Source organism: Coregonus lavaretus, assembly GCF_964263955.1.
Source record: "Coregonus lavaretus genome assembly, chromosome: 18".
In the NCBI taxonomy this organism is placed as follows: domain Eukaryota; kingdom Metazoa; phylum Chordata; class Actinopteri; order Salmoniformes; family Salmonidae; genus Coregonus; species Coregonus lavaretus.
In genome coordinates this window covers 9,191,204-9,210,078 of record NC_140005.1, presented here as the reverse complement: position 1 = coordinate 9,210,078, position 18,875 = coordinate 9,191,204, and the positions used below count along the sequence as shown (strand labels likewise).

At 45.9% G+C, this 18,875-nt stretch overlaps 1 protein-coding gene across 3 annotated transcripts in view; it reads left to right on the top strand.

The window, feature by feature from the left end:
• LOC311146054 (protein quaking-A-like) overlaps positions 1–18,875 on the top strand; it is a 101,309-nt gene that overhangs the window by 23,285 nt on the left and 59,149 nt on the right. For all 3 annotated transcript variants that reach the window (XM_084182513.1, XM_084182514.1, XM_084182512.1), the window contains exon 2: positions 11,057–11,199. In XM_084182513.1, the coding sequence (XP_084038639.1) occupies positions 11,057–11,199 (143 nt within the window). The remainder of the gene's footprint in view (positions 1–11,056; positions 11,200–18,875) is intronic.

Here is an 18,875-nt window from a genome sequence, read left to right as displayed (position 1 = left end):
GTCCCAGCCCAATTTCTGTGTGTTTGGAACTGGTGGAAATCGTTGAACAATCAAACCCAATTTATGCGGTTGTGTATTTTGTATTTTTGGCTCACTCCGGGCCCAGGAGAGAAGGCGGAGGGAGGAGGATTGGCTCACTCCGGGCCCAGGAGAGAAGGCGGAGGGAGGAGGATTGGCTCACTCCGGGCCCAGGAGAGAAGGCGGATGGAGGGGGGATTGGCTCACTTCGGGCCCAGGAGAGAAGGCGGAGTGAGGAGGATTGGCTCACTCCGGGCCCAGGAGAGAAGGCGGAGGGAGGAGGATTGGCTCACTCCGGGCCCAGGAGAGAAGGCGGAGGGAGGAGGATTGAGAGGCCTTGTTACTCCAGTCATTTATTGAGTATCCTATCTGCTCAAAGACCTGACGCCGGAGGTTTTTACTCTGAATGCTTAGGAGAATCCTGCAAACGTAGATCTCTCCCTGCTGGCCCGGGAAACTGCAGTGTCATTCATTTCATTTGCCGTTTAGTGCTTTCATGTCATTTTAGGCCAGCAATTACTTCGGACCCTGACTAAGGGATTGGGATAGGCTGGTCCCGGAGTGTGTATTAAAGTGTGGGTCTGAGAATGTTGAGGCCTGCCTAGCATTTGCCATTGTCATCATCCGTCTCACATCTTGCACAATTTATTGCGAGCGCCCTGATTTTAACAAAATTGTGGTTTTTGTATTTGATCTATACTTCCTCCCTGTTGATGTTGAAAATGTCTGTCATGAAAATGTGACTTGTACAGTATTGGGCGTTTCGAACGTTCACGTGAAGAGCACAGCACGGAAAGTTCATCCCTTAAAAACGGAACCATCTGCATATAGGCCGTTAAGTCAGATCATAGAGGGAAAAATAGCACTAAAGGTTTTAATCGACGAGACAGCTGTGGGTCCTCGATAAGACATACGTTTTCATGGCTCAATCGCCCACGTACTATATTTATGTTCAGCTTCTTTAAGAACCTTTCTCATGCCTTCCGCTGCAAAGCCTTCACTGTTGAAGTCTAGTGTCGCTTTGGTTAAAGTAGTCTGTGGACTGAATAAAGGGAAGGGATTGCGTTAAAGGCCAAATCCGTTCACTGCTGTGCTTTGTGATAGCTAAAGTGCGCCACTTCAAAGTGGAAAAACTTGTACCTCAGCGAAGGCTCGTCTCAGCCACCACCGCGGGTGTGTAGTTTAGTAGCAGTCATGTGCCGTCCTTGCCTCTTTCCCTCATCTGCTCTCGTTGGTCCTGTGTGCAGCGGGAGACATGATCTATCTCCGTCTCCCTGGAACCTATCTCAGTTCTATCGCAGTTCTTTAATTTCAGAGTAGATTAGGTGAAGCCTAGTGAAAGGGCTGCAGAGAAGACTGCCTGTGTCAGAGGCTCAGGTTTAATTGGCGTTGGGATCCTGCGTTCTCAGGTGCCGGACATTAGGGCCTGTAATTAGTTTTTTAAAATCTGCTTTAGCCAGAGAAGCTTATCATACCATACCGCATGGAAATACCACACAGATTCAACCATTATGCTTGGGCCAATTTTATATAATTAAATCGAATATTGTGATATTTGACATCGACGATATATCGTGATATTTGACATCGACGATATATCGTGATATTTGACATTGACGATATATCGTGATGTGCAAGACAATACTCTGAACTTTACAAATCAGAAGTGTGCAGTTTTATCACTTCGGCTGTATCAATATGTTGAAATTAACTAAGCCACACACAGATTATTTAATGAATGTGAATATAATATTGTAAATAATTACAATTGCACAGTCTAGAATAATTTTGTCATTAGCCTCTGAAAGTCTAAGCTGGGGAGGGTCTACTAAGCGAACATATGGAATTGTTTTAAGATGATCATACCATCATTTAGCTATTTGATTTGACATTTTAGGCCGTTGTTGCACCTAGACGTTTCCACTTCACAAAGGCAGAAATTTGATGAACTGACTTGTTGGAAAGGTGGCATCCTATGACGGTGCCACGTTGAAAGTCACTGAGCTCTTCAGTAAGGCCATTCTACTTCCAATGTTTGTGTATGGAGATTGCATGACTGGGTGCTCGATTTTATACACCTGTCAGCAACGGGTGTGGCTGAAATATCCGAATCCACTAATTTGAATAGGTGTCCACATACACAAAAGTATCTATATAGTGTATCTCTACCTTAAACTGACAGACTTTGATGGGGAATTTTTAATGTTACTTAAATGCGTCAAACTCTTAAGGATACTGCGTAAAATGATTATGTCGGATATTGCAATATTTGGAGTAGCGTATCATAGAGGTCTCCCCAAATATCGCCCAACCCTATCACCAATACATTTCTCCTGTTGTCTAGTGTGAGGGACACACACACACACACACACACACACACACCTGATTTGAGAGGTCAGGAGGACAGCAGCTTCCAGAATGCTGCAGCAGGATGAAGCAATTAAAACATCCCAACCATATTTTTTTGGGTGCTATTTTAAAGGTAATTTCCTGCAATTCTACACGTCTTTGCCATGACTCAAACACTACAACAAAATCAACCTAGCTACAAAAACATTTAGCTGACACACAGGCTAGATGATCTGGACATTGGGCGGTATACCGGGGTATTTGGAAAAAGCCATGGGATATTTTTTATTTGAAGTTTTTCAAGACATTTTGAAGCTACTTTTTTTAGTTAATACTTGCAGGCAACTTGTGTAATATGTTAGGAGATAAAGCAGATTGCGTTATTCATTTCACCTGTCACATTATTTTACATTATGAAGATTATCGTAGGTCCTCAGTTGAGCCAGTCATGTGTTTGTTTGTAAATAGCACGACAGGAGACTGTTAGTCCATAGTGTTCCTATATCTTATTTTTGTTTGTTTGTGGTATCCAATTGCAACTCCCGTACGGACTCGAGAGAGGCGAAGGTCGAGAGACCCTCCCCTCACCTGGATGACGCTGGGCCAGTTGTGCGCCGCCAATGGGTCTCCCGGTCGCGGCCGGCTGCGACAGAGCCTGGACTCGAACCAGGATCTCTAGTGGCACAGCTAGCATTGCGATGCAGTGCCTTAGACCACTGTGCCACTCTGGAGGCCCCCATAGCGAGTCTGTTGTGCTGTGCACATGAGGTGATGAAGTTACACTTGTATGCAATTCACTACTAAATGTTTTCCGTCATATCCTTTAATGGCTTTCTGCCAGAAGTCAAAGAGCTCTGGGTGAGTTGTCTCTACAGCTGCCGTTTCTTCACCTGTGCTTCCTGCTTCCGTTTTCCTTTTCTCCTTTTGTTCTCCCTCTGCTACGTCTTCCTTCAGAAAAGCATCACAACTAGTTCATTTGCACAATTTCTCTCGTTCACTTTTTGCTTGTAATTCGGTAGCTACTAGCTATGCTTGTATAACTTTTATGAGCTGGATTTGCTTCTCTTTGCAATTAGTTTATGTTCATTTTTGCTCGTTAGCATTTAGCTGACAGTGTCTGTGATTTCGCTATTGGTTTGTGCTAATTTTGTTAGCATTCTGTTAATTGAAGCCCAATGGGCTTTCTTTGCGTTTTTTAGTGCTCCCTTGTCCTATGCCGGTATAACCGTAAAACCCGGGATAAGAAAATCTGGATACCGCCCAAGCCTACTGACCAGTTTTAACTAGCTCTCTAAGGTCTTTAATGACTGACATGACGAGGAAAACTGATGCACTAACCAATTTCGAGATTGCACCTTGTGCAATCTAATATTACAACTTTCAAGAGTAAGTCGAAAGCCTGACTGAGTTCCTAAAAATATATGATTCTTTATTTATTTTGGGGGCGGGAACTCCGTCCCCTGTGCCCCACATTTTTGGAACACTGAATTAGAGACCCCCATGCCGCTCTGCAGTTGTAAAATAGTGTGTTTTTAATGCTGTCCTATGTCATCATCTGATAAATAAAATGTTTCCTTCCCTCCCTCCTTTATAAGCTCTCCATGACTGAATCCTCCCTCTCCTTCTGCACTCAGTCTCACCTACCCTTTTACACCACTACTACTAGACTTGATTGTGTTTTCACTGGGTAAATAAAGAGAAACTCCACTTGATGCGGTCTGCTCAGTGCTCACATTTTTAAAGCACATTCTATTTTTTTCCCTTTTAGTTGGAGCCTACTTTTCCTGACTGTGCGCACCCCTGGGGTGGTTTAGGTTCATGTGTGGGTGAGAATTTGATCTCCTTACTGCTGAGTGATGTGAGGAATTGGCCTGCTAGGAATGAACGACAGCAGGGGGAGAAAGCGCTGGGCTGGCTCATTGAGAGGGGGCGGGATTGAGGGAGAAAGAGGAGGGGATTTTAGGAGGACTAAGCAGAATGTTGACAGTGTGGCACGCTAGACGTCTAGTACATGGGTTAGCACTATAGCACTACTGCTGCCCCTAGACCCTTTCTCTATAGGCCTATGTGGTCCATGCTGCCTCATAGACTGATCCGAGTCCAACAGCTGATGTTCTGCACAGCCCCCTCCAGTATAGTTTCTTCATCTTCCTTTCGAGGTAGCTCCATTCAGGCTCAATGTAACATTTGAAAGGAAGGCAGCCAGACCTAGACAGAGACAGACTGTCCTTGTCTGAACCTGGGCTTATTACATTTCCTGTAATTGATAAGCACCGACAAAATACTTCCAAGGACTTGATTTAGGCCTAATTCTAGTCCTTCTGGATTTTAGCTTTTGGTTGACCAATTCTGTGTTGCCGTACTCAGGGAAAGTGTTTGAAAACAAGGTTAGGAGGTTATGTAGGCCTAATTTATTGATGTTGTCACAGTACTGATGGTCAAGCAGGATATTAGTCTGTATCCTGTCATTCTAACTAGCCCTCCCTTATCCTAATGCCGTTGAACCTCTCCTCTTTCTCACTGGTTTGGTCTTAAACCTTTAACATTACATGTCTACTGTTAAAAGGAATAAACTATCTAGCCTCTATTGTAGCTCAAGGAGGGCAGTCTGCTCTGAGACCCGGGAGTGTGACATTTTCTTGGAACTGTGAACGAGAGAAGAAAAGTGCGGAGGGAGAGTGGAGGCCTAGGGTGTTTTGGAAGCAGTGAAGAGTGTCTCACGTCAAACGCTGTCAGGAGTCTCCTGTGTGTGTGTGTTTGTCTGTGTGTGTTCTCTCTCATTCACTGTGACTGGCTTCCTCCCACCACAGTTTTATTTAGTTTCTGTCATATCAGGAGTCGAGAGCAGACCGCTGATTATCCCCTACTGTGTTAGGCACTAGGCATACCTGGGAGGGGGATAGGCAGGCCGTGGTGGGCAGGGTAGGTAGACTCTGGCCCTTTTGTGATGCACTAAAAACTGAGTGGGGGGGTGAAGGGAGAGACTGTGGGTGGGGGGGGGGAGACTTACTACCTCATTTATATTAATATTTAACCTTACATACACACAGTCGTTTCTGATGGCACCGTGCTAGCTAGTGTGGGCGTTCCTCTGTGTGTGGGCTTTAAACAGCACTGGAGAAACTTCTAGAGAATTGCTCCATCACAGTTCTTGAGTGCTAACCTCTGTTACTGCCACAGTTTCCAGCTTCTTTTCTTTCCTTTCTCCGACTGAATGGTCCTCACACAATCTCCTCTGCCATTTTGACTAGCCACACGTCTCCGCGGTGGACAAAGACAAATAATTTAATCGGCAGCGCCCAGGCAGGAGGTAATTTTTAGATGAGCCCAGCGTTTGAGAAAAGATTTGGGGCGAGGATTTTGGCGATGACGAAATTGGATGTTGTCAAATGGCGCACGTCTTGGGCTGGAGGCCCGGACCGGCCTCTTTATTTTAATGTGGCATTTTAGCAGGAAATGAAAAGGGAACGTTCAAAGGCCGTCATTGTAAATAAGAATTTGTTCTTAACTGACTTGCCTAGTTAAATAAAGGTTAAATAAAAGAGTAGAGGGAGGAATGTTACAATTTGTGTTGGGCGGGTTGCCAATTGCTAAGACTTTGAAACCTGTTGCCTGGCCTCCTACGAATCCCTTACCTTTTAGCACTTCACCACCACTCTGAGCCCTGGGACCAACCCAAGATCATCCCCATGGTCCAGGCTGAGCCATGTTCAATAGGTCACACCATAGCAAAATGGTTTGCAACAGAAAAAAATAAAATTTAGGGTTTCTTATTGGATAAATTCAGATGAGCCCCTCCTTGATTGTCAGGTTTGCTTCCAAGTGAACATGACCCATCTGATCTATAGGCGCCAAATACATTACACTATCAAGTTTGGACACACCTACTCAGGGTTTTTCTTTATTTTTTTTATTTTTATTGTAGAATAATAGTGAAGACATCAAAACGATGAAATAACACATGGAATCATGTAGTAACCAAAGAAGTGTTAAACAAATCAAAATATGCCTTGATGACAGCTTTGCACACTCTTGGCATTCTCTCAACCAGCTTCACCTGGAATGCTTTTCCAACAGTCTTGAAGGAGTTCCCACATATGCTGAGCACTTGTTGGCTGCTTTTCCTTCACTCTGCCGTCCGACTCATCCCAAACCATCTCAATTGGGTTGAGGTCAGGGGATTGTGGAGGCCAGGTCATCTGATGCAGCACTCCATCACTCTCCTTCTTGGTAAAATAGCCCTTACACAGCCTGGAGGTGTGTTGGGTCATTGTCCTGTTGAAAAACAAATGATAGTCCCACTAAGCCCAAACCAGATGGGATGGCGTATCACTACAGAATGCTGTCGTAACCATGCTGGTTAAGTATGCCTTGAATTCTAAATAAATCACAGACAGTGTCACCAGCAAAGCACCCCCACACCATAACAACACCACTTCCATGAACCAAAAATCTCGAATTTGGACTCCAGACCAAAGGACACATTTCCACCGGTCTAATGTCCATTGGTCGTGTTTCTTGGCCCAAGCAAGTCTCTTCTTCTTATTGGTGTCCTTTTAGTAGCGTTTTCTTTGCAGCAATTCGACCATGAAGGCCTGATTCACACAGTCCCCTCTGAACAGTTGATGTTGAGATGTGTCTGTTACTTGTGTTGCAATTTCTGAGGCTGGTAACTCTGATGAACTTATCCTCTGCAGCAGAGGTAACTCTGGGTCTTCCATTCCTGTGGCGGTCCTCATGAGAGCCAGTTTCATCATAGAGCTTGATGGTTTTTGCGACTGCACTTGAAGAAACGTTCAAAGTTCTTAATGTTCCGTATTGATGGATCTATAGGGCTATCTTCTGTATACCCCCCCTACCTTGTCACAACACAACTGATTGGCTCAAACGCATTAAGAAGGAAATAAATTATCCAAATTAACTTTTAACAAGGCACACCTGTTAATTGAAATGCATTCCAGGTGACTACCTCATGAAGCTGGTTGAGAGAATGCCAAGTGTGCAATGCTGTCATCAAGGCAAAGGGTGGCTATTTGAAGAATCTCAAATATAAAATATATTGATTTGTTTAACACTTTTTTTGGTTACTACATGATTCCATGTGTTATTTCATAGTTGTGATGTCTTCACTATTATTCTACAATGTAAAAATAAAGAAAAACCCTTGAATGAGTAATTGTGTTCAACCTTTTGACTGGCACTGTATAAATACCTACTGAATCCCCTCCTCACTCCTCAACAAATCTGGACAGTTCAACTAAGGCCAGGCCTAAGAAACTGTGTCCTTCATCCAGGGAGGGATCTAGACACTTAGCAGCCCCCCCCCCCCCCCCCCATTAATATATTGACAGATTAATAGGGAGGAGTGATGTCATCCTAATGGGGAGGAGTGATGTCATCTCAGCAGTCTGACCTGGGCCTGCATGCTCTGTGACCCATGGAGGAATTACGTTTATGTTGTAATGAAAGGTTGGGTTAGGGTTAGAGACATATGTGTGTGTGCCCCTTCCTGTGCGTCCCACAGATGCTTCCTACTATAGAGATTCTACCCAGCTGTATGCCAGATGTGCCTAACCACATTCAATTGTGTGTGTGTGTGTGTGTAAGAATGTGTGTTAAACCTAATCGATTACAACCTGTCAATCCCTCGTCAGGGGATAACAAAAATTGAAAAAACACAAGTTGGTGTTAAAGCACTTGAGTCTGTGGTATTTGGTGTTAGCATTAGGAGTTAGGTAGGCAGTAGAGGTGATTTCCCTCCCCTGTCATTCGGGGTCAGGGATTGACATATAGGATTCTGATGCAGAGGCTTAAATAGAAGCCCTGCCTTTTGAGGCCCACCCCAGATAGGTTACCCTCCACCCATCTCCCACAGATGGCCCCTGTTCCCTCAGCCTCAGCAGTCGTTGTGATCTCATGTCTCTCCCTCACCTCCATTGGTCTGAAATGAACTCTCTCCGATCCGCAGTTCGGCTAAACCTCCTACCAAGGTGCTGTTTTGGAATTTACTTCAACATTTTATTGGGGCGATAAGGAAGGGTGGTTAAGGGATAAAATCAATTGTCACTTTTAGGGGGTCTAGTGGAGAGGTGTGTGTCAGTCAGGGCCGGACGTGGGGAGAGTGGGAGAGTGGGAAGCAGTGTGACCAATGGTTGTCCATAGAGCCTGACTGATAAGGGATTTTTGGATCTGATTTTAGAATGGAAATATTCACAAATAACCGATATATCTGCCTATTATTTTTATTATAGCTGGAATTTTATAAATAAAGCTTTTTCTGTATGGATTGTGCTTAAAACATCCCTTCAAAGATGGTCAAAGCTGATTTCTTTAAATATGGGTAAAGAGTATTAATGTAAACGCCACAGCATTTAGGACCACCAGAAAGACTACATTCTTTATGGAAAAACGGTTTACTCTAGTGAAAAGAGGATAAACTGCTCTGATTCCAGATGTTTTTTTGCCTCTGAAGACTGAGCTGCCAGCTGGAAAACAACGTCGTAGGACACATTTTCAATGAATTGGTATTTAGCTATGTTTTCATTGATTTGTAGGGGCTTTAGCCACTGAATTCTGGTAGTTGCCACTTGAAAGGAAAAACATCAATCACAAAATGTTCTGCTGGCACAGCGCTGCCTCTCGCCCCGAGCGTTGCCTCAGTGAACAGTCATTGTGTCCCTACCTAGTTGAAGTTGACACTTAAAATGGATACAGTAAAGGTTTAGCTTAGGGACATCCCAAGGATCCCGGATAGCACTGACCCTCCGTGAATGGCGTCAAGTACGAGCTAGCAAGCTAGCTAGCACTTGTCATGGAAATAGGTCTGGCGAAACTTGAATTTGGACCAATCCCTGACAAGTGACAATGAACCCATACATCAAAATATAGCTAATAGCGCTACTTTGTAACTTGCTATTTTTAGTGTCTCTGAAAACAATTGAATGACAGTGCTTGAAGAATACCCTTCACAAAGGCAAATATAACACACCAGATTTCGCTGGCTTCACTAAAGGCCTGTAACGTTAACGTTACCACAGAGTTTAAGGTTCTTTGCACGGTACTTGCTTTACATTTGGGCATAGCATCCATTGTTTGGCATGACACCTGACACCCTACCATGACACTTCACATAACAGTATGTGGCCAGTGCGCATTTTTGGCACTATTGAGCTGGCAAGCTTCTATCTACTCCGTACTCACCGTAGAAGCAGTAACGGTTAGTTCACAGTAGTTCACTCTCCTCTCCGACTGGTGTAGTTGCGCTAGGGGATAGTGTCCAGTCTTGCTGTAGTGCCAAGGCAGGATAGGCTTATAGCCATGTATGGAGCGCCCTCTTCAGAACAAATCATTATATCGGATCTTATATCGGCCCTTTTTTGGTGGATTGAATGCTGGTACAAATGCATCCGTAAAAAGGCGAATATCATTTTTAATGTTTTGGGTCAACCGATAAATCGGTCGGGCTTTAGTTGTCTATCCTGTACTTAATGTGTGTTTTAGGCTACAGAACACTGTGCATCCCTGCCTCGCCTCATCTGGCCCAACTAAAGTTCATGAATGAATGCCTTGTCTCAACAGGCCCACGAGAGATCAACTGACTGCATTGCCTCAGCTGTGTGTCTGTATCTGTGTCTGTCAGCCCCTGCCTTTGGTTTTATCTGACCGGCTGATCTGAGCTGAAGGCATATCTCCCCTTGAAGGATTGGCTCGATCCCACTCTCCTATTATCCCCCCAAAACACACTATTTAACTAGACCAGCCTCCACGGACCACCTGACACTGTCTGGGGGGTGGCTTTAACCCCTCACACACCACACCCAACCCTATACATCCCTTTTTAACATATTTTCAACCAAAAATATGTACTTCACCGTCTTTTCAACGCATGGCTGGCGCCAGAACTAATCAGTTGGAAGGGAATTTGATTTCCCGTTTCTTTCACGGACCTCCTGTGTGCATACTTAGGAATTTTGTTATTGGGTGTTATAATTAAGCCATACGGCATGATGGGGTGTGTGGTATATGGCCAATATACCACGGCTAAGGGCTGTTCTTATGTACGACACAACGTGGAGTGCCTGGATACAGCCCTTAGCCATGGTATATTGGCAATATACCATAAACCCCTGAGGTGCCTTATTGCTATTATAAACTGGTTACCCACATAATTAGAGCATTAAAAATAAATGTTTTGTCATACCTGTGGATATGGTCTGAAATACCAAGGCTGTCAGCCAATCAGCATTCAGGGCTCGAACCACCCAGTTTTTAATAAAGACCATAGGCAGCTCGTGAGTTTCAAGTTTGGGGAAGCTTACAATTTATCCTACCGATCTGCGTGCCAGTTCTGATTATTTTTATGTACCCAACTTCCCCATTTTCACTCCGCTTCGTACGGTTTCGCTTAGTTCTGGTCTAAATAATAATAATAATATGCCATTTAGCAGACGCTTTTATCCAAAGCGACTTACAGTCATGCGTGCATACATTTTTTTTTTTGTGTATGGGTGGTCCCGGGGATCGAACCCACTACCTTGGCGTTACAGGCGCCGTGCTCTACCAGCTGAGCTACAGAGGACCACAGTCCTAGTGCTGTTGTCTTTTCATAGCCTTTCAAGTGTTTGTTTTTGTGTGGGTCATTCTGCAGACACTCTTCTAACCGTTTGTTGTCTGTGCTTGTGTGTTTCAGAGATCAACAGAGTAAGGAAGGACATGTACAACGACACAGCGAACGGCCCCGGAGACAAACACCCTCTGGAATTACCCGAGGCCCTGGGGCCAATCATTCATCTGCAGGAGAAGCTCTTTGTGCCTCTAAAAGAGTACCCTGACGTAAGCGATGTCTCTCTCACACACACACTACATATCTGCGTAGACATTTATATACTACACACACACACACACACACACACACACGTTGGAGACACACATTCAAATTTAGCCCCATCAGTTGTCTCTACTACCAACTCTAAGTTCACCTTGCCCTTGCCTTTGATGACAAGGTGTCAGTGGCTTGATGGTCCTGCTCAAACAAATAGCCCCTAATGTACCTAGTAAATCAGGAGCTATAGAGAGCTATCCTTGGACCCCTTTCTCTGGTGACTCTCTCCCTCTTCCACATGCAGAGGGGGGGATGACAGGGGGGGGGGGGGGGGGTGTAATGGTAGTTTATAGACTTACGTTGTCACTGAAGGCCAAAGGAGACCACACACTCTCTCCCTCGGTCCCTATTTTCTCCCTACCGTCACTCCTTACCACACAGAACAGCATTGGAACCTGCTTTACTACACAGAATAGCATTGGAACCTGCTTTACCGCACAGAATAGCATTGGAACCTGCTTTACCGCACAGAATAGCATTGGAACCTGCTTTACCGCACAGCATAGCATTGGAACCTGCTTTACCGCACAGAATAGCATTGGAACCCTGCTTTACCACACAGAACAGCATTGGAACCTGCTTTAGCACACAGAATAGCATTGGAACCTGCTTTACCGCACAGAATAGCATTGGAACCTGCTTTACCACACAGAATAGCATTGGAACCTGCTTTACCACACATAATAGCATTGGAACCTGCTTTACCACACATAATAGCATTGGAACCTGCTTTAGCACACAGAATAGCATTGAAACCTGCTTTACCACACATAATAGCATTGGAAGCTACTTGAACGCTACATATTTGCTCCACCAGTGGTAGTATCATTAAAGGGGAATTCTACTCTGTGGCCGCCCGGCTAAATGAGTTTCCTCCACAAGGAAAACAAGATGGTTCCAGTTGTTTTCGATTTAGTTACCCAAATGGGCAAAGGAGCAGGTGGGTAGGGAAGGGAGAGGAGGGGGGGGGGCAGGAGAGGGATGGTGTTGAAAACAACCTTTCCAAAAATACACCGGAGGTAGGAAATAGAAGGCTCACCACTCGACTCCCTGAATGGCCCTTGGAAGCGTCCAGAGTTGAGACTGGACGGAGAGGGTTTTAGCTGTACACAGAAAGCACACTGCAAGGTCACAGAGAGGCATGGGTAGGAGCACAGACTGGCGCAGTCATTTCAAGCTGTAGAGGTCATGGGAGGTGATGGGTTTGAGTGTTTGCTTTGGGGGTTGGGGCCATGGTAAAGATGAAGGAGAAGTGTGTGTGTGTGTGTACACAGTGCGTGAGGAGGTTGGTGAGTGGGGAGTTTTGCCGGGTAGGTGGGAAGTGCAGCAGAAGGACCCAGCCAGGCATTCATTATATTTCCCCCTGACAGAGCTGATAAAGGGCACCAGGGACCCCAACCCCAGGTCTGCCCATCCCTAGCCCGGTCCAGCCAGTCCAACTCAACCTCAGCCATGATCCAGACTTACATTCACCAGATGTACTCGTTCACCCTGGGTTGAGAGGTACATGATCCCTGGGTTGAGCAGTACATGACCCTGGGTTGTGACACAAAGCTGGGTGTGGGTGTGTGTACGAAGGGCACCCCCTATAACCCCAAAGGCTGAATGGCAGCTCTGCCTTTGGCACTGGAGACCTGTCTGGAATGGTGGGACGTGCTTTAAACACACGTACTGGCATCCTCAGCTGACCTCTAAAGTCCCCATGTTTTCTCACTCTCTCTTTCTCTCTCGCGCGCTCTGCTCCTTCTTTCTCTCTCGCGCGCTCTGCTCCTTCGTTCTCTCTCGCGCGCTCTGCTCCTTCGTTCTCTCTCGCGCGCTCTGCTCCTTCGTTCTCTCTCGCGCGCTCTGCTTCTTCGTTCTCTCTCGTGCGCTCTGCTCCTTCGTTCTCTCTCGCGCGCTCTGCTCCTTCTTTCTCTCTCGCGCGCTCTGCTCCTTCGTTCTCTCTCGCGCGCTCTGCTCCTTCGTTCTCTCTCGCGCGCTCTGCTCCTTCGTTCTCTCTCGCGCGCTCTGCTCCTTCTTTCTCTCTCGCGCGCTCTGCTCCTTCTTTCTCTCTCGCGCGCTCTGCTCCTTCGTTCTCTCTCGCGCGCTCTGCTCCTTCGTTCTCTCTCGCGCGCTCTGCTCCTTCGTTCTCTCTCGCGCGCTCTGCTCCTTCGTTCTCTCTCGCGCGCTCTGCTCCTTCGTTCTCTCTCGCGCGCTCTGCTCCTTCGTTCTCTCTCGCGCGCTCTGCTCCTTCGTTCTCTCTCGCGCGCTCTGCTCCTTCGTTCTCTCTCGCGCGCTCTGCTCCTTCGTTCTCTCTCGCGCGCTCTGCTCCTTCGTTCTCTCTCGCGCGCTCTGCTCCTTCGTTCTCTCTCGCGCGCTCTGCTCCTTCGTTCTCTCTCGCGCGCTCTGCTCCTTCGTTCTCTCTCGCGCGCTCTGCTCCTTCGTTCTCTCTCGCGCGCTCTGCTCCTTCGTTCTCTCTCGCGCGCTCTGCTCCTTCGTTCTCTCTCGCGCGCTCTGCTCCTTCGTTCTCTCTCGCGCGCTCTGCTCCTTCGTTCTCTCTCGCGCGCTCTGCTCCTTCGTTCTCTCTCGCGCGCTCTGCTCCTTCGTTCTCTCTCGCGCGCTCTGCTCCTTCGTTCTCTCTCGCGCGCTCTGCTCCTTCGTTCTCTCTCGCGCGCTCTGCTCCTTCGTTCTCTCTCGCGCGCTCTGCTCCTTCGTTCTCTCTCGCGCGCTCTGCTCCTTCGTTCTCTCTCGCGCGCTCTGCTCCTTCGTTCTCTCTCGCGCGCTCTGCTCCTTCGTTCTCTCTCGCGCGCTCTGCTCCTTCGTTCTCTCTCGCGCGCTCTGCTCCTTCGTTCTCTCTCTCTTATATGCAACACCAGTCAGGTCATTAAGACAGTAACGTAATAGAATAAAAATGCTAAATCATTAAGGCTATTTATAGAAAACCTGATTTGAAACAAGGGGAAGGCTGACATGAGATTCATCTCTGCTGTAATGGAGTTGCTGTGTTGGGTTGTACATCTGGAAAACTAAACCGATGGTAGTCAACAGAAGAGCACATAAATATTGTGTAAGCCTAATGCGTATAGCCGCTATTATGTGTTATGGAAACCACTTAGCTTTCCTGTTGCTAGGTATTCATAGTTTTTTATTTATTTAACGTAGCCTAGCTATTAGTTTAGAGAGAAGAGAAGTGGGTTGTAGCTCAGTTGGTAGAGCATGGTGTTTGCAACGCCAGGGTTGTGGGTTCGATTCCCACGGGGGCCAGTATGAAAAAAAAAAAAAATGTATGCACTCACTAACTGTAAGTCGCTCTGGATAAGAGTGTCTGCTAAATTACTAAAATGTAAGTGGGATGGGTTGTGTTCTGTGATGCAAAGGGGGTCTAATTTCTATTTTAGGCCAGACGAGCTCTCTCTCTTCTGACTAAATATTTTCTTTACTTGAGAGAGCGAGATAAAATAATCAGTCACCATTGAGAAATGCCAGCTGTATAGGATACTGTAATGATCATTATTAGCAGAGGGAATTTTCTCCTACCGTTCACCTTTCCGGCTGATTTCCCAGATTTTTCCCCGACATGTGTCGAGGACTCAAGGCAGGGTACATACTCTGCATCTCTTTCTCTCTCCTCTCTCTCGCTCACCGCTCCCCCCCCCCTCTCAGAAAATGTCCTCCTCCCAATACCGAGTAATTAGATTGTCTTGGTCCTTTGCTGCAGTGCAGCATGTCAATTTTACCAAAATAACTTGTCCTGCCAAGACGGCCGTGTTCTAATTCCCTTACCATAGGACATGCACGCTGAGGTGTGAGAGCTTGATCGAGTGTGTGTGTGTGGAGAGGGAGTCGTTTGCTGAGACTTCAGAAGTGCGGCATCATGTCACTCACAGAGGCGACTGCAGGTGAGGACAGGGTGGGTGAAGGTCCATCTGATAACTCCCCACCTTCAATTAAGCCCCGGCTGCAGCCTTTGATGGGATGCAGACGCCTCACCCTGTCATCTCTTTCTCTGACCTTCAAACACAGTTACTTCCATTCCTTGTTTGTTTACTAACACCATTTGATGCCCCCACACCCATGGATAGCCCAAATGGGTTGTGTAGAGTAGGGGGTTGTGGGAGTCTGACTAGGCTGAGGTGGTCTAACCTAACCCCCCCCCACCCCACCCCACCCCACCTGCTCCTGGCTGCCTGCCTGTTGAGCGTATGAAATGGGACACCCTGTTGGACGTAAGCCGTTGAGCAACTGGTCTGGAAAACAGGGCGAACTGGAAAGGGCTCTTTTGAAGGAGCCATTTGCCTCCCCTATAGGTCCTCTGGCTGCCATGATGTCCAGCACAGTGTGTGATGTGTGTTGCCTAAGCATGCTTTGGATGTGTGTTTATTGATGCATAGAAGCATTTGTTGATATTAATGAATTGAATGACTAGGCCTTTATTCCATCCAGCATCAGTTGTTGTTGGGATTGAATGATTCAATACAAGACTGTTCTCCTATACCTGCCAGCACAATGTCATTCTACGATGGCTCAGAAATGTTTATTATTGTCTTAGATTAAGCCTAGCGGTTGCCTCCCCTACCCCACTACAACGTGCTGTCTGTCTGGTGTGACCGTCCCCAGCTTTACTGTTGTCTACTAGGGCTACTGTTGTTGTCATGGTATTGGTGATGTTTACCGTAGTGAAAAAAAATACTAATTTTATTAGGCCTCTGTCTGCGGTGGCAGCAACCGGAGCCGGTCGGCAAGGAAACAGCTGTTTGATCGGCGTGCAGAGCGAGCGTTCTCTCCCAGTCTTCATTTGCAGGTTATTAACAGGGCTTTTCAAGCTAAATGACTCCCAATTGAGCGTCTCAAATGATGATATGTCAACAATCGCCGTGGGCTCTTGTTTATGTGTTCGAAAGCAGAAAACACTATTTACTCCCTGTTGAGCCCCACGGTGGACGCATCATAATAACCTTAAAACCTAGTGGTCAAACACGCCTGCTCCACTTACATAACAATACCCCCTCAGAATAATGATTTAAACGTCTGTACAGCTCCATGTCTGAATGGCAGGAGTGTGTGTATAAGCTTTTGTTCCAATAGTTTTTCCACCATTCATTTTATCCATTGTGGATTTCAGAAACACTTCAAATAAGGCCTGTGTTTTGTGTAGGCTTACCCTGGCGTGACATTTTGATAACCGTGTAGACAAGGTGACTTATATCAATGTATTCGGCTCGATTTACTCTGATTTAAAAATGCTAATTAAAACTGTTTTCCCCCACATAAAATCACAGTTCAGTTATCACAAAACCATTATTTTCTGTGTTTATAGCCGATAGTAATTCAAATAAAACCAGAGCGGAAGAGGTGAACGTTAGGCTACTTGGTTAATTTGCAAGACGAGACATTGCGAGATGTAGATTACCAAAACATAATAACACTCTTCTGTGTCTCTCTCTCTCGCAATGACCTTCCTGCTCGTCTCATTGCTAATGATGCAAGTGTGTGTTCAGTCTTCAATCTGTTGCGGATAGAATATCCTAGCTTGTTCATGGCACTGAGTTTTGCCAGAACAGGCTATTCTACTCTTTGTTTTTGCCTCATTTGAAATTACAGTAGGCTACCGGTATCGATTATAGCTCAGTTGATAGAGCATGGCGTTTGCAACGCCAGGGTTGTGGGTTCGATTCCCACGGGGGGCCAGTATAAAAAAAAAAAAAATAATAATAATAATAATATGTATTCACTAACTGTAAGTCGCTCTGGATAAGAGCGTCTGCTAAATGACTAAAATGTAAATGTAAAATGATTATGCTTTTCAGACATAATAATCGAATGTGGCCCCTTGAAAGCGCCTTCGCTACAGCATGTTTGTCTGTCTGTTAGGGTAGGCTACGCTACGTTTTTTTCAATGCCGACAAAAACCTTCTCTAGTCCAAATGTCCATTCATATCACCAAAGTCCATCACAAGGCAACCAGAACTGTCAATAAAATAATCTCGAGCTGCTGCGCGCAGCCTGCATGCCTGCTGCCTGAACGCAGACCACACTCTCCTAAAAAAATATTTTAAAGTTTGTTAAATATGGTGACTTACCAAGACGTTTAGTAGAAATAAAACACATCTAGCTACCATACCATAAAATACAACACAGCAGCACATCAATCAGCAACGTTTATTGTTGTCAGGGAAACAATACAAAACATTTTACGCCGGAGCAGAATTCTGTCTGAAAAGGCACAGACCTGATGCTGCATTTCTTTTTTTGTCTGAAAAGTGATCAATTGTTGCTATGGACATGTTACTGTAGCTTTGTTGCATGTCTGTAAAGGGTTGAGGTAGATATAACTGTATTGCCTGGTACTAGTGGTCATACATACGTAATGGGGCCATTATTCTGCATTGTAAATTGACGTGGAATTTTATGATTCTTTTTATGAAAATTTTTTTTAAAGGCCGTTTTTAAACGTTAAGGAAAATTGTCCATTTGTCATATCCCTCATATTTACCACAGCATTCAGTCTGAACCCCAGAATAAGCTGGAGGAGGACAGCATTACACAGGTGAATAAAAGGTAGCAAAAACAGTAAACCACAACACTTTTTTAAAGGTGTTACCGCGTCATCCAATCAGGAGATGTGGAGGAAGAAGCATGGGGAAAATGGGTGAAGGTAGGGTGGGTTTATAAAATGGAGAGTTCCAAAGTGTCCGAAGTTGAGGGACCATGGGGCATAAAAGGCATAGTGTGGAATAAGGGGTAACTAGAGGGATGGTTGGCCATGGAATAAACATAAAATGGGGCGCTGGTGTGCTTCTGCACCCCTATTTAGGTCGTTGTCCAAGCCCAGTCATACTCCGGGTCTCAGCTTGTGTCCCTCGACGTCATTCCGTCTCAGTTGCAGCGTTCAAATCGTGGTCATCGTGTGTCTGTGAATCACCACTTTTAAAGACAGTGAGTAATCACAGCATTTTGTTGACAACATGGTGGTTTACACTATGTCTACTGTGTGTGAATGATGGAGGAATCTTACCCCAGCTGTAGGTCCATTTGAGTGTGTGTGGTCACTTAGGCCTGCACATCAACCAGTACTGGGACCATTGGAGACTAGGGATGCCTGCACATCAACCAGTACTGGGACCATTGGAGACTAGGGATGCCTGAACATCAACCAGTACTGGGACCATTGGAGACTTGGGATGCCTGAACATCAACCAGTACTGGGACCATTGGAGACTTGGGGTGCCTGAACATCAACCAGTACTGGGACCATTGGAGACTTGGGATGCCTGAACATCAACCAGTACTGGGACCATTGGAGACTTGGGATGCCTGAACATCAACCAGTACTGGGACCATTGGAGACTTGGGATGCCTGAACATCAACCAGTACTGGGACCATTGGAGACTTGGGATGCCTGAACATCAACCAGTACTGGGACCATTGGAGACTTGGGATGCCTGAACATCAACCAGTACTGGGACCATTGGAGACTTGGGGTGCTTGCACATCAACCAGTACTGGGACCATTGGAGACTAGGGATGCCTGCACATCAACCAGTACTGGGACCATTGGAGACTTGGGATGCCTGAACATCAACCAGTACTGGGACCATTGGAGACTTGGGATGCCTGAACATCAACCAGTACTGGGACCATTGGAGA